Raw genomic sequence first — 23,679 nt, 5'->3', positions numbered from 1 at the left:
GTCAGAGGGAATTACCAATTTAAAATATTTTGGAAGGTTTTTTTAATGGAAAGCCTTTATGATAATTAAAATTTATATAAATTTAATTTGAATATGTGAAAGTAAACTTAACAAATCCCCATTTTCAGAAAAGAAAAGAAATACACAATAGAATATGAACACAATCATCAAACAGTTTTTTTAAAAAATAAAATATTGCATTTATATAAATTTATATAATTTAATTAAAATTTATATAAATTTAATTTGAATATGTGAAAGTAAACTTAACAAATCCCCATTTTCAGAAAAGAAAAGAAATACACAATAGAATATGAACACAATCATCAAACAGTTTTTTTTTAAAATAAAATATTGCATTAAAAAAAAAATCTTTTCATATATTTTTTTAAACCTTTAAATGCCTGATATTTAAAAATTAATTTTAAAGTGTTTTTTTATATTTTTATTCCTTAAATAAATAATGGATTTTTTTTTCAAAAATCATGCTTTGTTTTTAGAAATTTTATGACAAGGAAACAGCTGGTTGTCAATTGGCAAAACTGGATTTAAGCTGAATAAAAAATTTGTGAACATGCTTTACTTTTCGAGTAAGTTGCCATGTACAGGTTATAAATTGATTTAATAACATTTTTAAAGCGTTTCTTATTGGCAACTATAACTAATAGAGTTTTAATCATATTCTCAAGATACTAAGATGACAAAATTAAATATTTTAATTTCAACATTTAATGGTTAAAGGTATAACATCATTTACAATTAAGCAAAGAATTTATTCACTGGGTAGAATACTATAATTAAAAAAACATTTTAAATTTAATTATTGGAATTGAATATTTTTTTATTTAATTATAATTTAATAAAACAATAATGAGCATTAGTTTGTTGCAAAAGAAGTACTTTTCAAAGGATAACTGTACAGATCTAGTAAAAGGTGCAAATGTGTGTGTAAAAATTATTTTAGTTTGGAAGTGACGGTAAAAGAATGTAGAAGAATACATTACAGTTCTGTTTTCAGACCAATAAGGTTGTGATCATAACCTATATTAATCCATTGCACATTCTCATAGTTTGGAAAGATCTAGTCTATAAATAAATGCTTTGGTGCAGACAGCGATCACAGTTTTCTTTTGTAAATGCGGGATATTCCATTCTTCAAATATATATAGCTATAACAAACGTTCCGAAAAATTCGCAGAATAAATAACATCGTCCATGAATTCAAACATGTTGCGAGTTGTGATGTCTGTTCTGAATCGCTCTTAATCTTGGATATCGTTCTGGCTGTCGAATCTGTAACAAATGATAAATATGATTTGAAAATAAAACAATATATTTTGAACATTCATGGATTGGATGATATTCTAATTAAGGCAACTCAAACAGAAACATATTTGTAAATATGAACAGTTGATAAAATAATAATAATAATAAAAAAAAAACAATCCTGTCTTCAATAGACTACTACATTTCAAGCGAGTTCACTCTGAGAGCCCCCCCCCCCCCGGAAAAAACAACAACTTCGAAACGTGAAGTGGAAAATCGACCCAGATTCTCGGCCAAGTTCGTCAATTTTATCGCTGCCAAAATATCAATGGTCAGGTGTTATTCTTATTTGATATTTCGTTTCTCTACAGATATTTTATTTCAAAAATACTACAAACACATTAATAATTTGTCAAGATACCACCCCTAAGACTGGCATTGGGGACATCTATATTCCCTTCACTGTCTGGTCGATATGCTACTGGAAGTCTAGTGAGTTCTGTGATATCTGCGAATCGTGCTATTATATAATCTGTGATCTATTGCAATTGGGCTTTTGAATTATATAAACATACTTCTTCGGACTTTTGAATTTATGACCTTTTACAGCAAATTAAATTATTTTTAATCAATGCTATATCAAGTGCGTCTTCTTTCGCAAATGAAAGATTCTATACGGTAGAAACATAATACTAAAATTCAACCTACCTCTGATTTCCAAAAGGAAATGACCGAAAACAGAATGAGTATGCCTAATGTTAAATAGGTGACAACGCGGATGATGTCTCGCGTCCGACGCCACTCCCTCAACTCACTCACGTACAGGAATCGGTTGCGGTATTCTGGAGACAACTCGAATTGTGACCTCGTGGGAAATAAGGACTCATAAAAATCTTGGATGACAGCTCGAATCTAGAAAGAAAAGATCAAAATCATAATATATCCTTCACAAAATGGCATTTTAATCTTTGATATTCCAAAAGTATTTAAATACCATTTTTCCTAACAAAACCCACAAGAACTTTAAGAATATAACTCAAACAGCAGCCAATGGATAGCAGCTGAAGAGGTAATTAAATTTTAAATAAGAAATATTTATAATGAATTGAATTAAATTATTGAACTAATTTAAAAACGTTTTTTCTTTCTTTCATGGGCTTATTCTATCTCAAAACATTTCTAATGATGCAAAAATAAAATTTAGAAGTTGTTAGTGAACTTTGCTGGATATACATACATACATGTTTTGTATGTATTTTTTATTTCTACTTTATTAAAAGTAGCGATGAAACAAATCACAATTAAGTTATTTCATATATTAAAGATTTTTTATTCTGTTGTTTGTTTGTTTGTTTCTTATGGCACTTGCCACTGACAAGCCCGCTGTTACGAAGACAGCGATTTAAGCCTGAGGGGGACGTCTCTTATTTTTTATAGCAGCGCCAACTAGGGCCAAGAGTACGACTTTGCCACTCACGCATCATTCATTCGCTTGCACAACTCCTTTTTACAGGAGGGCACATTCACACATCTCACAGATAGAACAACAGAAGAACAACCATGCCCATACCGGGACTCGAACCCGGGACGCCCAGATCACGGGGAAGACGCGCTATCCCTATGCCAGGACGCCGACTTTTTTATTCTAGTCAATGAAAATGAAGAAGCTTTTTAAATTTGGCTTCTCATAGTAAATAATTTTTGCTTTTATCACTGACTTTTAGCACAGAACTTCATTATATTTTTGCACATGTCTCTTAAATACAGCTCAACATAATAAAAATAAGTGAATAAATTCGAGTCACAGCAATCAAATTTGAAGCTGATTAAATCAATGGCTTTGAACTTTCAAACTATTAAGTAAATTATTTCAGTTACTTAATTTTATTTATTAAAAATTAAAACAAAGCTTTTTACACATGGTCATTTTCCATTTTCAGAAAAAACTTCCATAATCTTCTTTTCATTTTATAAGAGTTATTGTGATTTTTAATTAGTAAATTAAGCAACCTCTAATGATTAAAAAAAAGTCAATTTTACTATATCATTTAGGAAAACTTCATGAAATATTTTAAGTCAAAATAATTTTGTTAAGTGTTTTTACTCAAAAAATATTTATGATAATGAAAACTAAGAAATACTCTGAACATTTCATGATCCCATATATCTTTCTATGTAACACGAAAAAGAGCTGCAATTTTCAGCATAAGAAGACGAGAAAAGTTATAATAATTTCGAATTCTTACTATAAAAAAATAAATAACTAAAATGCTTACAACTTCAGCTTCTTGAGTTCCATGGTTCATATTATCATTCAGACAAATAAATTTCCTATAACAAACAGTCTATATTATTATACTATAAAGGAAAATAATTATAAAAGAAACCTGAATGTAAGTGCAAAATGAATAGATAAATAAAATTAAAGTTTAGATAAGAAGCATCCTACAATAAAGATATATTAAACTGGTTATAAAATATAATAAAGAAGGCAGGAATAATATGAAAAATTCAAATAAATCAGAATTTTTTAAAATTTACTTGTCCCTAAAGTTAACTGTTACAAGGAAATCTTTATCAGCGAATTAAGTAAAAGAAAAGGATATATCAGATAAAATGTACAGTCAAGATGTAAGGAAACTCAAATTTATGTATATATTTTGACAAATTTATGTACATTTGTCCATATTTATGTGTGACAGCATTGAAAACTGTACTGTTTTCAAGATCTTTAAATAGTGCTATAAATCTGGAACATCACTTTCTAGCGCAGTTTGTTTCCTAGCAAGGAAGAGATATTTACAGATATTTTAATGAATGTTGCATGTTTCCCAAGTCAATAATCCTCAGCCATGGCGGCAAAAATGAACGTTCTAGAAAATACAAAAATTATAGTGATTTCTCTATTAGAAAATGAGTTCCGAAGATCCTCCTAGATTTTTTGATGCTCTAATGAAAAATCTATATAAAGTGAAAGGCTAAAGCAAGTCTAGAAAATTCTCTCTTTAGAATATTAATCACAAAGTGAACACTTTAATTGTTTGTGTTAAGCTGCTTTCTATTTAGCAATCTGGTGTTTGAGCATATGTTGGTGATTTCTACAAGAGTTGTTTATGAGCCTACTTCAGCTGTGCTTTCTTGTGGAATAAAGAGTTGTGATTCATTATAACGTTTGATGGATCTCTCACCGATGGAGTATTTCTCTGACAATACTTATTTAAAGTACTACACAGATTTTCTGTTGATATTGCTCCTGGTCTTTGTATCTGTTATGCTAAAAGTTTCATGCAACTTGTAATTTTTTTACTAATGCAGCTGAGTTGTACTATTGCAAGTTTGTATTCCATTCTTGTCTTGGACAAAATACTTGGTACATCCATTACAGGGTATCCTTTTCTGTAACTTAACTCACTGACAAAGAGCCCTTTGTAGGGAATCTCCCCTGACATTTCCACTCCCTCTGTTTTCCATTACAAAAACGACTTTCCCATATATGCCTGATAAACTTAAAGTTTATACATAGCCTTTTGGGACACTTTTAAAATACTGCAATTAGTCTCAATACAAAATAAAAGAAAACAAAACTAATACAACAAAACATACTTTGGATGTTTCCTGATGTCATCTATTTGTCCCAAAACCTGTGACAAATTGTTATGGATCATCTTGAAGGCCACCTCCTCCTCTCCCACTGTCTCGTAGTTATTCTTCTTCTGAGTACCAAAGTGTTGTAACAGCATGTTGGATACAGGGGGGCAAGACTTAACCAAGGACAAAGTCACCAATGGCTTTAACACAAGTGAAAAGAAAATGAGAATCGGGCTATGAAAGAATCAGGTTATTGTATTGCAAATTATAAATGCAATATTTTATATTGGTGACATTTTTTCTAATTTTTTTGGACAAGTTGGGAAGAATACTCAAATTTGAAAATGAAAATAGATAATATTTGAAGTAAACATAATCCATTCATCACCACAAAATGATTTAATAATTTTGTGAATTTTAACCCCTTAATTGTTTTGCTTTTTTTTCATAATCTAATTAAATTTTGGAAATGCCACCTTACTAATTGCATTAAAAATCCTTAAATACTTCAAGAAGACTGAAGATAATGTGTAATTTTTTATCGTATTATGGTATTATTATGGTGTGGTATTATCATCTGTGAATGACGTAATTTTTGTCTATAAGCATGGGTAGGGATAAGTCGATGCTGGTATATCATTCGTCACAAAAATTAAGGAGTTAAATGAAATAGATTCTAAAAATTGAAGCAAACACTTAAACAGTAATTCAATTAATGGAATTAAAATGTAATGAGATCTGAGATAGTTAAAAAAATTCTTATCAGCCGTTTCTAAATTCCCTCCTCCGACATTCATATTCTAAAATGCATACTATGAAGACATGGTGCTCTTGTAGATATTACTATTCTTTCTATAATATCCAGAATAAAGATATTTAACTACTTGGAGTAATTTAAATTTATAAAAAGTAGAAAAAATTATATACGAAATATATGAGGATATTTAAAGAAAAACATTTATTCTGTTTTAACTCAATTTAATAATAAAAGCAATGGAGACATTTTTTTTTATACTTCTTAACTAGCACCTCAAATTTTAAAGATCTATTTTTGTCTAACATACATATATCAATATGTCTAATTATATTTAATAAATATGTCTAGATAAAGATTAATATGAAACAGAATGATACAATAGACAAACATAACACAAGCTTCAGGGGAAAAAAAAAAAACAACCTAACATCAAAAAATAAAGAATTTTGCCAAATAAAAATATCATGAAGAAAAATATGATTAACAAAACAATAAAAAGACTCAATTTATACAAATAGCACTAAAGATATTAAAAATACTGTAGAGTTATTACCTCAAAGAAAATTAATCGATCTCAAGAATGATAAAATTTGATTCTGAAAATGTTAAAAACTGCACTCTTATGGAAATGTATTAAGTTTGAAGACTTTTTAAAAAGGTGATTAAGGGAAAGTAAATTTTAGTAAACATTATTCAAATCACAACATTAAAGCATGAAAAAACAAACAAACAAAAAAAAAAACCGATATTTGAAACTGCAGTTTGAAACATCGTAATGTTATAGGCTCGATTTATACGAATTATAGAGCAGCGGTAGTATATATGTAGAAAATATAACTATGACAAATAACGAAGTAAAATATATTTAAAAATATTTTCGAATAAATTATTAAAGCCGAAGGAAAAAAAAAAAAATGAGCAGAAATGATACTAATATTACTGAAAATACTTTTTTGACTTTTAAATTAATGTAAAAATGGTTCTAATGCGATAATATTCTTCAAAATCATATAAAAAAACATTAAAATTTCAATTTTTTTAAAATTAAGAATCTAATAACCACTTTGAAGGGGTAAGAAGTTTTAAAGTCTACCTATTATCCGACTTTATGAGACACCTTTATGAGAGAATATACGAGAATTTTTAAAATATTATACCGATTTTATTTAACACCCTATGCGAGAAATTTTTGGGGAGACAACGTCCACTGTTTTTGCATCAAAGCAGTGAGGAGTTAAGACAGAAATAATCCTTAGAATTTCAAATTAAAAATTTCTTACCAATTTGGAATCGTAATACCGTTCGCCATGTGGTGCAGACGGCTGCATTAAAGGGTCTGTGGCACTTTGAGAACAGTTGATGATTATTTGCTCAAATCCAGCCACAGTTGAAAACTCCAGAGGTAAGTCATACAGACGAGTGAGAACAGTTCGAATTTCACGATCGGACCAGGTTCTGAAATTCGATCGAATATTAATTCACTCCAATTTATCCACATGATACATTTTATTTCTCTGTTTGATAATTCATATACTTTTAAATGAAAAATACTGAAATATACAAATACTTAATGAAAAGTATATATTATCTGTATATTAAAAGTATACATTATTTGTACTTTTTCCATTTGATTGATAGTGGCAGATGCAAAGCAATGACGTGTTATGTCATTTTTTTTTTATTTGAGCGTTAATCACAATAATTGTTAAGAACTATGCCAAATACAGCAATATTGACTTCGGAGGGACAAAAAAATTGATAATTTTTTGTCATGTATGGTTGCGGTACTAGTGAAGCGAGAAATCGATTCACAGTACCGCAACCGAGGTCGAATAATCGAGTTTGGTTTGTATAAATCGAACCTCGATTATTCGATTCAGTGTTTTTGAACGTCCTCCCTGGGATAACTGAAAATTTGGTTAACAGGAAACTAAATTGTAAAACTTTTCTTCTAATAAGATTTTTTAAAATTTCTTATTCGAAATTATGAAAGTAAACTTGCAAGCATTGCTGTGTGCATAATATTTTAAGAAACTCTTTTATTTATTTTAAACTTATTATTTTTATTTTATATCTTAACAAACTCTTTTGTTTTATTATTTACTCTTTATTTACAACTTTATTATTAAACAACCTCTATCAAACTTTTTATTAGAAGATCTCCGAATATAGTTTGATTTTTTTCTTCTCTTCTTTGTATTTCTCCAATGATTAAGGAGTTCCCGAAAGAATATTATTATGAATACTGTAAACTGAACATATTTTGGCAATTTGGCGAATTGTTGGCAATGCATTTGCGAATTTTCTCTTTTCCAGAAAATTCATGAATTTTTTGAGAGTGTATAAAAGTCTAACTACAATAGTTGTTTTTGTGGTTTCATTGAATAAGTGGGATCCGCTCTCTGCGAATGAACTAGTTTGAATTGTAGTAGTCTATTGAATACTGGATTGTTTTTGATTTGATCAATTGTAAATATTAGTAATTAACAACTGTAAATGTTTCGCTGCTGCCATCTGAATTAAAGTCCTTCAAATCCAGGAAACTTTCTGAAATGTGAGGATATTTCCCTTCTCTAAACAACGAGGAAATATCTGTCTTATTTATAATGTCACTTTTTTCATGAAAATGCACGCAAAATGCTTATATGACTATTGAGATATTTAAGGATTGAACTGTGTTTTCATTGTTTTTCTCTTTTTAATGAATTACAAGAGATCATCTCAACACAGACTATGAGATTAAGAGAGGAGTACAGCTCTACGCAGAATACATTATAAGATTCTTTTTTTTTTAAATATAATTTTTTTAATAATCTTATTTTGCTCAATTTTTTTAACATGTTAATAATTTATTTTAGTAACTTTGTTAAAATTTATATTGCATTTATTAATTTATTATGAATCGCAGCTGTAGAGTATCCATGACAACACACAATATTCATCATGCTGATGTTCACTGTTTATAAATTTTGCAATGTATTGAAGAAGCATACAGAAATCTTGATTAATAATGCTTGCCAAAATATTAATATTGTTCCAAATATTTTATAATTTATATAAATTTTAAAGTTTTTCAAGGTGTGGACCCACCCCGAACAATCCTTCCAATGTGCCTTCTCGGGAAAAGCTAACTGTACAGTCTTGCGGCTTTAAAAGCATGCCCACTCGCCAGACCATAAATAAAATGCATGTCCGTATTTTCTGATTACTGTACGTCGCCATACCTTCTGAAATCCACTGTAAAAATGATGACGTGTAAGAAAACTCGCGCTTTGTGCTTTCCATTACAGCGCCATCTAGCGGTCCACCGCTTGCTCTCCGTCCATGCATCATTAGATGTTTTCTATCACCCCTTAAATTTTTGCCCTATGAGTTTTGAAACACTTTGTATACTATGACAAATGGAAAAAAATTTATAACGGACAATTCTTTCTATAAATACATAAAATTATCTATGAATAATTTATTTCTTCCCTTCAATTACTCAAGAGTTATTATAATGACATTCATATTCAGATCAACTTTTTAAAAATTAAAAGCGGTATTGACTTACCCTGATTTATCAGTGTCAAAAGTGTTAAATATCGTTTCAACTTCCAAAGTTTCCATCTCATTCATGAGGTAATAATAATAGGAAAATGCAAACTGCATGTCATTAGAGCTCCTGATTCTGTGCGATGATGTCACCGTAAATGCATCCGAAAATCTAAAATGTTAAAAATACAGAAATAAAGATATAATAGGATTAAAAATAATAAACTACAAATTTAGGCTTAGTAAAATTCAAAAGGCACTTTAACAAGGTAGCGTTGCATTTCAATGAAATTTTCTAAATAAATATTGAGAATACTTTTACTTCCCTGATTAGGGAACCATCAACCCTTACTTGTTTCTTCAGTAGTTGTTGCTTCACATTTTTGGGACTTAAGAATAATTTTAATAGCATTAACCGATTGATAAAAATATCTGAACTGGGTAAAGTCACCTATATTTGTATCATAGAAAAGTGAAAACGCTTAGCTGAAGGTTATCCATAATTATTAAAAAAATATCAAAAAATTAATTAATTGCTGCTGGTATATTGTTTGTATTTGTACTGTTTTTTGAAATTTGTTGAATAGTTCTGCATGCCATGTTTCAAAATATCACTACTAATTTTGGTGTTCTTTAGAATTTTTTTTTTCTTTTCTTAAATACATTCTTCCAAACCAGACTCACTAACATTTCTAACATTTGACTGGCTGTAATTAAAAAAAAAAGTACTGTTTGGGTTTGGAGAATAAGATTATGATTTTATTATTTATTTATTTTTATTTAAAAACGGAAAGAGTCTTAAAATCTCTTTCCCAATATAATCTAGGAATAGCATCAATTTATGAATACTGAAATATAACTGATATTTTTCCTCATATAAATAACACCTTAAGATGCAAACAACTTCATAATATAAGGTGCAAACAGCTTCAAAAATATTTTAACTCTTCAAACGGATGAACCAATTAGATATTTAAACTAATTTTTTTCAAAATTATTTCAGTGTGATTTTGTAACTCCGTGTTAAAGTGAAAGATACTGCTTTTTAATTCTTTGTCTGTGCTTCTTTGAGATTCGTCTGCCACATCTTTGTACCCTCCCCACCCCCCACCCCAATGAACATTGATGGATTTAGTGTGATAAATATTATAATTGCAAGGGGAATATCAAAGAGTTAAGAATAAAACAGATGAAAATTGTCTGGTTTAGCAGGGAAGAAAATAGCTGATAATACCATCTATAAATGGAATGGGAGGGAAGATATAAGACATAGATATACGCAACTCACATGAATATTTCAAATACTATATATAGATTATAGTAATATTTTTAACAAACTATTATCATGTAAAGGCATAATCTGGGAAATTCATTGTGTATAATTAACAAATTCAGTGTTTTGACAATTAGTTTAAAAACATAGATCAGTCTAGTAAAAGAGAGGAGAGAAAGCTAAAATATGCAAGAAAAAAAATCACCTTTCTGTGAGTCGTGACATCACATTTTTATCCACGAAATGTGCAATATGAGAAGGAACTTTGCGATGTTCGTATCCAAATGCCTCATTGTACAACTTATTGACATGCCGAAGGGAATCACCAAAAGTGTCCAGTAGATGTCGCTGTGTGGGTCTGTATGTCAAATAAGCATCCTTCTTATCATTTGGACTCTGAAATAGTGCATAATTTGCATAAAATACTATTAAAAAGTGTCATATGAATTACAGTGCAACTTATGACATTTAAGAATAAACCACTACTGGGATTAGAATAAAACAAATGTGGTACTTTGTCTTAACTGAATAATTAGAAATGAAAAAAAAATTATTTAGCAATTAAAATATTCAAAACAAAAGAAAACAAGGCATGATGCAGTTAAATGGCATTGCAAAGGCAGTCATTCATAAGCACTGCATGCCAATTCCTTGATGAACGCCTTGCTGAGTCACTATGCACCCCCAAGTTTCACCCTCCTCATTTCACAGAACGCTTATTTCAAATGGTGCAACGGAATCGATGGACTGAAGGCATTTTAGGAGGAGTTAAATATCCAACTTTTCAGTTCACTTTAGACCAATTCTAACCAACTTTTCCAATACATTTAGAGTGGCACCACCAACCCCAGTGGACACCTTTCTAGAGCATACTGCAATCCTCTTTCCCTCGTTACTGAATACCTATTTCAAACGACGTGGATGCAATGGACTTATGGAAATAAGGACAGGATGGATATCAACCATCCATTCTACTCCAGTCTAGTTTAGTTTAGTTTAGCTATATTAATGTTCCGTTTTTAAAGCAATACTAGGGTCATTTTGGGAATTTTGAATCGAGGTCAGATGACGAGGGCGACAACTGAGCTGACACCCCCTCTCCAAACTTCCACACCACACCAGCGGGATACTCCGGTTCAGAGCCGAGGCCTTACCACCGGGCCACCATGACCCCCATCCCATGCCAGACCAATGCAATCTGATTTCTCACATTAATGATTGATTTTGGAGAGCAATCACTTCATTGGCTTGGAGTGGAGTAAGACTGAATGCCTGACAGACCTTTAACCCCCTTTCTTTTTTTTTACTGTTCAATTTCATACTCATTAAAGGCACCCCATTTATGAGAAGCTTCAGGTATAGTGGTTGTTTCTCATCTCCTGATGAGCAGAGTTTTACCCTGGCCTTTGACACCCATTTAGACTCGACTTTAATTTCCGTCATATTATTGTCACTGAGTCCAAATAATTCAATTAAATCTGGATATCGGACAGGATTGATGCCACTTCACGGTGCTTAGTACTGATTCCAAAACTCACCAAAATAACTTTATACACAAGTTTAATTAAAAAAATAGTGTTGCGTAGATGAAAGAGTAGATAAACCGTGTGTTAACTAAAATCAAAGGTAACACTCGCTAATCTCAACTCGAGACTTTATTCAAGGAATTAAACCTTACATTTTTTATCCACCAGACGAAATTACTCTAAACTTCCAGATTTAGAAAGATACAGAAATTATAAGTAATATAATAACTATAGTATTTAATAATACTATAGTTATAATTAAAAGAATATTCTAGAACAAACGAGAAATATCAATAACAAAACAATTTTTAAGCAACTTGCCTGCAGTCAGATACAAACTGTCGCTTTCAGTTCATAGCATTCTATCACTGAGCCATTCAGTCCGTGCCAAGTTAGAACAAGTTTCGTTAAAATATTAACGTTCCAAACAAAGCAAAATATTGTTTAATGATTTAACACCATTATAAAAAACTACTGATTACTTAAAAAAATTTTTAGGGTTCTTCAGGAGTGATTTTCTTTTTACAATGCATGCATTACATGAAATTTATTCATATGACTCATTTAATTTCATGCTTTCTTTTTACCATCTCAATTTGCCATTCATTAGTGAAGTTGGAATTTACAAGAGCCAGGGCTTTTTTTCTCGCTTACCACCTCTCTTGTGTTCTCCAAAAATTGTGACTCAAGTTTGATCTAAGAATGTTTTTGCAAACCCCAAATACATATTTGTACAAGACCACCAATACTAAACTGCAGTACTTCTTGATACAAATTTCTTTTTCTCATTTAATAGTGTTTGAGAAATTGAAAGAAATATCTAAATAAAAATATTATACCTACAATTTTGTGACTGTAATTAAAGTCTGAACAAATCTCACTTTTAATAATAATAATAATAAAAAATATTAAGCTAATTTTTACCTTATTTGCATTTTTCAGCTTCTGAAAATAATCATGAAGTACACCTGGTGTTCTTGTATCAGGTCCCTTTGGACGACTCTGGGAATAGTCAATAGAAAGTACGTCAAGATTTTTCAAAATGACAGGATTCACAAATTTATTCATATTTTTCCAAACCTCCTTCGCTTCTGCTGCTGATGGGATAATAGATTGATTATTAGATTTAACATTAGCATTTGCCTTTTCTAACAATTGACTTTTCTTTAATGGAAATGGATCAGCAGTGCGTAACGATGTAAGCTCTTGTCTAGGTTTTTCATTAATTTCTGAAGAATGGCGGTCGCTTTCGGTTACTAGCATGTCTGTCGTTCCATTTGAAGTTAAGATAAATTCTGCAATCATCTCAGATTTTTTTCTTAAATATCCTTGGAGAGTCAAAATACCTAAAAGAGAAACGAAAATGAATTTAAAACTGAATAATCTGATTATATATTGTTTAAAAAATACAAATCTGATTTTTATTAACATGATTTTCAAATAAATAATTTGAATCAAAGTATTTCAAATTAATGATTTCCTCTCGGTTTTCTAATATATTGTCACAAAATGGTGTATTTCATACTTTATACTAGGGAAGAAAACTTGAGAATAGATATTAGATATCTTCCTTTTTCCAAAATTTGAAATAAATCAACATAATGTGTGATGAATACGATCCAATAGCTTCTGTTCTGTTGCGTATTTAAACTTTCATTTTCACTTACAAGAAGCCAGCACATAATCTCGGCTCTCTTTTCTAAACAGTGTAGCTTTTTTTTTTAAGTAAACACAAATGCTCAAATATCAATTGTACATAATGCCTTATTTTATATTATTTCTGTCAATGAATGCATTTTTTTTTTTTAAAATTATATCTAATTTTTTATACAACCCATGGTTTTAGTTATGACAATAAAATATTCTTGACACATTAACATTTAAACAGACACAAACAAACAAAAATTTTATGCGATTAAAACTGACTGAATTATGATGCTTTACACATCCATTTCATTATTAACAATTTCTAGCAATTAAACAGATTTTATTATTTCAGTAGTTGCTTACAAAAAAATATCATTCAATTGCTGGTCTTCGCTCCCTTGAGAGTAGCCATTGATTAGTCTAAAATATTGAAATTAACAGTTCATAACATGGTCAGCTTTGATGGCATTCCCACATATCATTTTTCGATTAAAATGCTAATATGTGTCCAGAATTTTTTTATTAAATATGACTAGTAGGGCCAAGTACCACATAAGAATTTATATAATAACTTTTTTAGAATTACTTTTATTGATTGAAAGAACATAAAATATAATTCTTTAAATTGTGAACCATATTCTTCCAATTTGGGCCTTATACTTAAAACTCTATCAATTGATTGGCTATTAGAACACAATTAAAATGGAGATGCTGGCTGTATAGAAGTTTAGAAGATAAAAACAAATATTTGGATTGTTATTCAAGCAAAAATTAAAATAATTAAATAAATCCATTTGATTTGCAACCAACTATCCACACTAAAACATTTCTATTTTTATAACTCAGCACAGAACGCATGATGCTTAATAAATTACATTAAAAATTTGTAACGATAAATCATTTTCTAAATACATGTCACACATACATAATTATAATTAACTTGATTCTACTTTGAGCTTTATCAAAACAGATAAAGGTTAAAATGGAACAAAACAAAAAGAGATAAAATATCAAATAAAAGAAAAGTACTATTACTGTATTTGATAAATACCAATCATGTAAATGGATAACAAACTTGTGGTGTAATTTTCTTTCTTATCTTACTACTTTAGAATAACCTTAATGCTTTAATAAAGATTAACCAGATAACATGTCATCTCAAAATACTTTAATGGTAATTAATTGCCACAAAAATCACAATTCCATCAACAGAATCTAAGGAAACTTGCATCAAATCTTGTAGAAGACTGGGTAAAGAGAGCTCCACTCAACAAAATCTCAAACCAAGTAATAAATAAAATAATAAATTTCATTCTCCAAAATCGAATAGCTTTTTAAAAAATAAATTTATCTTTTCTCATTTTAAAAGAGGATGACAGCTTTTTCAATAACTTCAACAATTCTACTTTTAGTTCAATTCTGTTAGTTCATACTGTGTTCTATTAAGATCTTAGAATCACAACTATAAACTGAACAACTGCAAGTTTTGCACCTTTCTTTGACTTACCCAGTCTTTGAAAATAATGTTTCATATTGCAATTTTTTTTTCTCACAAATGCAATTTCTTTCTTGTTTTTAAAAAATTTCAACTCTAAAGAAAAGGAAGTGCATTTTCCACCTATCAGAATGGTAAACAATTTTTTAAAATGCAAATGAATTCTGATAAAGTTATACTTCAATCAAATATTCTTTTTGTGAAAGTGTACAGCAGTAAAAAGCAGCTTTTTATTCAATAAAATATTTTTTTTATCCATTATTTTCACTTTTTATTCATTTGGAGATTTTTTTTGACAATTTGAAAGAATTTCCATTTTTAAAGGTGCCCATGAAATTATTTTTGTAGTTGTTAATTACAGATATGTTCAAGAATATGAACAACTGAAGAAATAAAGTATATTCATTTAAGAATTTCATACCTACCCACCTTTACCTAGAAAATGTTATACATGTATATAAATATATAATAATATCTCTTAATTTAATTTAAATCCTAATTTTTATCTTAAATTAGCCTAGTTCATTCTAAAATTTTCTTTATTTTCTGATCCAAATCTCACTTTTTAATTTAATTATTTCTAATAAGTGTTCTAGAAAACTGAGGACTACTGCAATTTCTCATGCTCCGAGCAAAGGCATAAAAGTTCTTTATACCTAAACATACCTTTCAAAGATACCTATGATTTCTTTTACGAGTCAACATGTTTCAAAGTCATAGAATCCCTTTGAGAATCTCATTGTAAAATCACTGTAGGGAAAATTTTCTGCCCATTGGCTCTTATGCCATGATGTAAACAGTTATGATATAAACAGTACAAAATATGCCTTTAATGATGAAATAAATTTAATTTTATCAAAAAGTTTTTTTATTTTTTTATTTTTGGCCTTGCATCAGCAAAATTATGTTTACAATATTATATATGTATGTGTGTCAGAGAGAGAGAGAATAATTTTAATTATTTTTCCTTCACTTTAATCTAATTATTTTTTCCTCAATTAGGTTTCAATTTTATTATTACTTTAAAAATTTTTCTTCTTATTTTTTTAAAAAATTTAAAGCTTAAAATAATTTTAATTATTTCTTTCTTATTTTTAAAATGTTTCATTTTCAGTGCAAATATTATGTTTAATAAGATTTTCATATTTTTCCGTGCTATTAAAGTTTTTTTTACAGTCATTTTATAATCCTGAAGTCTTGGAATTATGTTTGATTTTCAAGTCACCACTAGTATGAACAAAGTCATTCAAACCTTGCTTTTTCATTTAAAATTCCTGGACATTATAACAAACAAACTTATAATTTTATTTTCATTTTTAATAAAAGTTATGTTTTCACACTCCTTCAATCATTTAGTAGTTGTAATAGTTACAAGCACACATGCTTTCAGATGAAGTTGTATATGAATAAATTGCAGTTAAGTATTTAGAAAACTACCATCATTATGTTTTCTGAGAAAGCAAAGAAAACAAAAATTTGATTTTGTAAATGATCTTGGCTTTGTATTTCGACCTTATCACAGTTTGTGTTTAATAAGCAAAAGAATTTACCCTGTCTTATAAATGCTTTAAGTTCTGTACTTCTACCCATATCATATTTTGTATCTAATAAGCAAAAGGAATTTACCCTGATCTAATAAATGTTCCAAGTTTTGTATTTCAGCAGTGAGGTTTTCAGGAAGAAGAGATGCAGTGATGTTTATATTTTGAAACTCAAACGATTTGTCCTTTGATACTGTTGACTCAATTTTAGGAAATCTAGAGAACAATAAAGCAACATAAAATTGCTATGATAGAGTTCAGCATCAGATAAAACAGACTTTAAAAAAGAGTTAGAAAATATAAAAATAGTGATACAATTTTTTTTTAGCTTAAAGATGCTAAGATTAATAAACAATTAAGAAATATTTTTAATTTAGCTTCACATACAAATTATTTTTTTATCAGTTTAGAAATATCATTAAAATAAAACAGTGTAAAAAGCTAAATATTTAAAAACAGAACAAAAAAGAAAACAGAATTTCAATGCATTATTTTTTTTCAATAGGAAGATGACATAATAAATAGTGAAATTAAACGAAGATTGGTAAAATAACTAGATTAACCAACAATCAACTATACATTTAAAATATTTTACAAGTAAGAACCATATATCTTTCGTCAACACTGATAAAAATTTTACATAACTTTTCCTAAATACAAAATTTCTTAAAAATTAATAACATTGAATATTGTTATTTGTTATGAATAAAATATACTAAACAATTAATTTGATTTTGGAATATCATTTACTGAAATGAATTTTTCATTCTACCAACAAAGAAAAAAAAATTAATAAATAAAAAATAAATAAAATAAAATAAAAAATAAAAAAGGATTAAATTAACAACCTTTCTTTTGAATTAAATGATTCAAAACTGTATGGCTCTTCAGTCTGAACATATGCTGTCACATTCTGGAATGCAGAAAGCTTCGCTAGGGAAGGATTAGTTAGAACATGGAGGGAGATTTTCTTCTGCAAAGTAAAAGAAAGAATATATATACACTTTACATTATTAAAAACTATCTTCTTGTCTCCATCTCTACTACTAATAGTAATAAAAATGAAGTTGTGTGTGCATATGTGTACATGCTCCATGGGCACCATGGAACATGCACAGCATTTGACCTACAATTATGAAATTTGGTGCAACGCACTTGAGAGAATTTTTTAAAAAATTAAGTAATTAAAAATTTAGCCGAATTTTACCATTTTTCTGCGATTAGTTCAGAGAATATTACTGCATAAAATAAATGTTATACCATTTCAAATTTTTTTTTTAAAATTTGTCTTTTTAATAGTATTCAATATTCTGAATTTTAGCAGGAATTTAAAATTTATTTTTGCCAAATTTTCAGCAATAGATTACATTGTTGCCCTGAAATTCAAACTTTGTTATTTCTCATCATATATTTAATGATTTTTTTTTTCATTGCTAAAAGTTAAAGAAGAAGAGTTCTGTCTACATAGTTTACAAGACAAATAAAAAAAGTTAAGTAACAATCTCGCTAAATATAGAAGATAAGATAAACCGCACATTCATACTTTTTTGTTAGTTCTATGATGAATAGGACTGGTCTCCATTAATAAGGTTCATGTACACAATGAACAAAGCACAGGTAAAATAAAATAATGTATAATTAAAATAATGCATGGTGATTTAGTAAAATCATAGATTTGAAAATACATTTAAATGATTTTGCCTGGAATTAAATATAATCAATATCAACAGGAAACCACTTGGCTGTCAAAAGCAACTGAATTTAAATAAAAACCATATTTACACTGTTAAATATTTTAAAGTAATACAATATAAATTAATTGCACTTACTTCAAATGCTTCCTCTTGATGCCTCCCCTTTAATATAACAGTTAAATTGGTAGCATTGTGATTTGGATAGAGAACAATTCCAATGACAGAATATTTCATAGAAATGGCTATTGTACGAATAACTGGATTTTCTTCATAGTAACCATCTGTCAGAGTATAATTTGAATTCAAGAATTCAGTTAAATTGAAGAATCCAACATGTTCTCCTGTGGAAAAGGGAAATAAATTTTATGTTATAAAATGCACATATAATTTGATAGCACTGAATCTGAAAACCAATTTGAAGCCAGATTTAAATTATATAAATAGATCACATTGTAGTATTGTGGTACATAGCATATAAGCCAGTAACATCGCTTCTACCCGAACAGCTGTTTTGGAAAATGGTTTAGTTACTGGACTGCTAACCAAAAGGTCCCAGGTTCTATCCTCGCTCATCTCACACTGCTAAAGTATCAACATACTCAAATTAAACTTCTATTTAATATATTTTGGAAGCATTTTATTTCAGAGGAAATTTTGGAATATACGTAAAATCCCTGCTTTCAGATTTATGATGATTTACATAATAATTGAATATTTTAATTTTGCAACAGTCTTATTTTAAGAGTTTTGTCTTTGCTTTATAATAATATCTAGCTCCACAATGAACAAATACTAAGTTCTTTATTAAAAGTCTTTTTAATAATTTTTTAGTTATTTGCAAAACAAAAATTATGAAAAAAAAATTGCAAACATAAAATAATCAGTACACAGTAGACTTAACTATCATATAATAATTATTATTTTTATTTATGAAGTGATTGAAATACAAAGCATCAAATAAATAATATTGTTTTGAAGATATTTAAAGAATTAATACTACTTGTAAATTTTTGAAATTTTCAGCAAGTTTGAACTGTTTTCTTCAACTTCCAAAAGAAAAGAACATTTTCTATTTTTCATCAATGTGCATAATGATAACAATGCATTGTATTACCAATAACTGTACACTATACACAATAAAAGTCTCAAAAAAGCAACATTACAACTTTTTTTTTTCCAATCTTCAACAATAGTTATTAAAAGTTAAGGTAATTTTCCCCCTTCTCAAATGCATAAATAAAAGTCATTATAAGCACGTTTGGAAAAGGAAGATTTGAAAAAAGAATTGCTAGTAGAAATTAGAGCTACCTCACAAGCTCTTTTAATATACTGGTTTCACTAATCTCACAAGCTCTCTTAATATACTGGTTGCATAAAGACCATTGAGAACAAGCAAATAAATACAACTTTCTTGCAATTAATATATATATATATATATATATATATATATATTTGAATTTCATATATACTTACCATTTGGCAAATGATAATAGGACTGCTTTGCCGAAAGAGGAATTTGAGGAATTTTGTTAAAATTATCAAGTCCGCAGTCTCCTGCATCAAAACCGCATTCTCTAACATTGCAAGCCTACAAATAAATAAAAAAGACCTTTTGATTACTTGTTTTGATTTTAAAACCTACTTAATTTTCAAAAATACATTTAATAAACTATATATCACTTTTTTTTTTATCCAAAAGATATATTAACATATTTTTTCCCATTAAAAAGAAAAAAATATTTGATTCCTTGTTGAAATTTTAAAATTAAACAGTAGTTTTAAAAATGAAGTAATCAGTTCAGATAATATCACAATAATCAAACTTCTGAGTATCTTATATTTTTTTAATAAATATTAATATTTCAAGAGATAATTGCATATCATAAAAAGTTTCTTTTTTCATTAAAGGTTCAAAGATATAATAGAATAAATGTATCCATTCTTAAAATTTTCAGAAAGATGCTTTTACTTTTTATTCCTAACTTGTGAATAAAGTAAATTGAAAAGCTCAAATATTTTTTGAGTGCGAAATTTATAGTATAATGTTCATAATTTTATGACGCATAATGCGTTATACTTAAGATTTAATATTTTTTATTGAAGAAAGAAATTCACTTTAATATGCTAATCTTAACTTTTAATATCTAAATGCAACAAGGTTCTACTCTATCAACAAATATATATTATGCACTCTAAATGCGATATATAAGGTGGCAATTTTTCATGAGAGAAAATAAAATCTTAGAATCAGATATTTAGATAGCAAAAGCACAGTATAATAAGTAAAAAATGAACAAACTGAAGTGTAATGAAAAAAATTCCACTAAATAAGTTAAACTATTAATGTATATGGATACAAATTATACTAAACTAGCATTACTGTCACCAGAATATGAAAACATCCACTATTAAATGAAAAAAATTCAAAAGGCTTTATATGCATTATAAGGACATTAGGGAAATTTCAAAGGGCATTAAAAGAATATTTAACTTTACTTTCTCTGATACGCAGTATGGAGGAAGTACTGTAACTGTTAAAAAAAATTTCACATTTGAGTGTTTATATTTTTATATTTTTTATATTTTTGACCTTATCAATCCAACAAAATTTTCAAAAAAAAAAAAAAAAATGAAATTACATCTACTTGTGAATACATTATTAACTCAAAAAACATTTTGAGCAAGACAAATAATCTTTACGCCAAATTTGTAGCTTCCAATAAAATTTTAAAAGAAATTCATTCAGAGGAAGTCTGTTTGTCTGATTGTCCAAATAAAAGTGAACACAAACATAGAGAGTTTCAGAGATAAAATTCAGATTTAGCATCTAAAATGTAGATTCTTACCATATTTTTAATCAAATTGGTCAAATTATTGACCGCCAATTAGTCTATGTATTCTCATACTTGCATAAATGTAATAACTCAGAAACGCAATGATTTAACTGAAATTTGGTATGTGATCTTGTTACTAAAATTGTAGTTGTGTACGAAATTTTGGTTTTATTGCATTTGAGAAAAAGCCGTCCACATTGCATATTCGACTTTCGACACAATATTACGAAATAAAAAACATTCATGGGTAGAATCTTGATATATATTATATATATATATATAAATGAGCATTTGCTTATCGTTCACGACTCTGCCCAAGGTCCACAATTTTATGCAGGGAAGGGGTGGTGATGGATTACACCTTTATCAGGGAATATGCAAGAAAGTTTAAGAAAAAAAAAACACTTCACCAGGTTTATAACATTATAAAAGCATATTTCAAATATCAATAAATAAAGGTATTATTATATAAAAGTATATTTCAAATTTATAGCATTTGTAAATTCAAAATGTTCATTAAATGAAACTTAGCAACTAAAATTTTCATATGTTATTACCTTGTCGCAGTATCGATCAGCTAACCAAGCATCGGCACATTCTTTGTTGCAATAATCTGTTAAATGATGAAATGAAAAAATATCACGTTTACATTTTATATTTATATCTATCTTCACTTATAATAAAGGTGGTGTGAGTGTGTTGGTGCCTATTTGACTTAAAGTTAACAAAATTGGCAAAAGTATACCTTGAAAGTTAAAAATGTGCACCTCAGAGTGATTTTTCTGAATTTTTAATTAAAACTTTAATTTCCGATTTAAATTTAACTTCCGAAAATATTATCGCACAAAAATGATTTTTACATCAAGTTAAAATTTTAAAAAATTATCTTTTTAAGGATACCTATATTTTAACCCCCAAATTAAGTTCCTTTTTCAATAAATTAAAAAAGATTTCAGCCATAAATTTCATCAATTTATTTTGCATAAAGTAAAAATAAAACTTTACTTGCAGGAACGCATGAGAAAAAATTAGCTTTTATTATTTTGTTGTCATTACATTAATAAAAGCTCAAATTAAAAAATAAGTGAACTATTACAACAAATTAATTCTAGTAAAATGTAATTTTCAGCAAGTGTCTGTATGAAATGGAAAAAATAAATAAATATGAAATATGATATTTTTAAAATAAATAAATAAATGCAAGAAATGCTTTCTATAATGTTTTAATATATATCTATATTATTAATTCAATAGATCGGCTTTATTTAAAGCAATCATGATTTAATGTATACAAGATATCCACTCTAATCAGGCCCAACAAATTGTAAATATTTAGTAACAGACATACATTTGCTAACAAAATGGTTTAATTGAAGTAAATAACTATATTTTATATAGTTTGAATCAATAAATGTTCTGATGAATTACGTAATTTTAAATTTTTTTTATACAGCTCTTCTGTTCTGTGAGTCATATTAAAAAAATATATATATATTCTTGAGACACTAATATTTTAAATAAAAAAATTTCAATTCTTTTGCATTTAAAACTGATTAAGTTATGAAAATTTGAATATCTTTATTCTATAAAAACACACGATTTTAGACCTCTCCATCGACCGTCTTGAAGAAAATACATCAATCAGCACTTGGACCTTCCCCAAGACTGAAATAATAAAATTGTTGATTGTTCTAAAATAATGATATTCAAATCTTTATAATTCAGCCAGCCTTGATCGCAGAAGATTGAAGAATTAGATTGTCAAGATAATTTTATTGAATATGATTTATTATTATCTGATCTTCATAATTCAGAACATTTATTGATTGAAATAAAATAAAATATTGTTTCCCACATTTAAAACTTTTTGAAGGTAAAACTGCATTTTATGATGAATCAGAGAAATTTTTTAATAATAAATAATTCTTTAAAATATTACATAAATTATATCAAAAAATATTCGGCGGTATACATGAGATTAGATTGAGTATGGTGCTGAAGGATTCAATTTTCTGTAGTCATATTTTTAAAAAATATATTTGGTTTCAGCAAAAAAGTTTTCATATTAATCAAGTTTTATCTCTCCCATTTCAAATTTAAATTTAAATCTTTGGTAGCTCACAGCAAATTAGAGAGATATATAGTACAATGAACAAAATATCATAAAGCTCCTATAATAATATGATTTATGTGACTATCGAAATTTGAAGCTTAAAAATATTTTGCTCAAGACGCTATTAAGATATTATGATAGATGAATATTTAATTGAAAATTTTAAAGAACATTACTACTTGTGAACCAGCTGGTTGCTAAAGGCGGCTGGTTAAAAGTAATTTAATCGAAGTCGTAATCGTATCCACGATTTCAATAAATGAGGACAAAGCCATGGGTATAATGAAACAAGCTCCTTTATTGCATTAACCCTCATCAAAAACAATTTTTAATATTTTCTGTTACATAATTATTACTAATTATTTATGACAAAATATATTACATTTAGATTTTTTATAATGCAAATTTCTG

The 23,679-nt window shown here is 28.0% G+C and overlaps 1 protein-coding gene across 1 annotated transcript in view; it reads right to left on the bottom strand.

Annotated features, from left to right (window-relative positions):
• Positions 1-282: 282 nt before the first annotated feature.
• The window catches only part of LOC129981140 (N-acetylglucosamine-1-phosphotransferase subunits alpha/beta-like), a 40,724-nt gene continuing 17,327 nt past the window's right edge, over positions 283-23,679 (bottom strand). The window contains exons 11-23 of the mRNA XM_056091833.1: positions 21,713-21,768; positions 19,795-19,909; positions 18,457-18,662; positions 17,476-17,600; positions 16,713-16,843; positions 12,869-13,290; positions 10,624-10,814; positions 9,165-9,317; positions 6,892-7,066; positions 4,870-5,054; positions 3,543-3,597; positions 1,975-2,178; positions 283-1,293 (exon numbers count right to left, since the gene is read on the bottom strand). Coding sequence (XP_055947808.1) covers positions 1,222-1,293; positions 1,975-2,178; positions 3,543-3,597; positions 4,870-5,054; positions 6,892-7,066; positions 9,165-9,317; positions 10,624-10,814; positions 12,869-13,290; positions 16,713-16,843; positions 17,476-17,600; positions 18,457-18,662; positions 19,795-19,909; positions 21,713-21,768 — 2,090 coding nt within the window. The 3' untranslated portion in view covers positions 283-1,221. The remainder of the gene's footprint in view (positions 1,294-1,974; positions 2,179-3,542; positions 3,598-4,869; positions 5,055-6,891; positions 7,067-9,164; positions 9,318-10,623; positions 10,815-12,868; positions 13,291-16,712; positions 16,844-17,475; positions 17,601-18,456; positions 18,663-19,794; positions 19,910-21,712; positions 21,769-23,679) is intronic.

The sequence above is a fragment of the Argiope bruennichi genome, chromosome 8 (genome assembly GCF_947563725.1).
Source record: "Argiope bruennichi chromosome 8, qqArgBrue1.1, whole genome shotgun sequence".
Classification (NCBI taxonomy): domain Eukaryota; kingdom Metazoa; phylum Arthropoda; class Arachnida; order Araneae; family Araneidae; genus Argiope; species Argiope bruennichi.
This window is presented reverse-complemented; position numbering and strand designations above follow the sequence as displayed.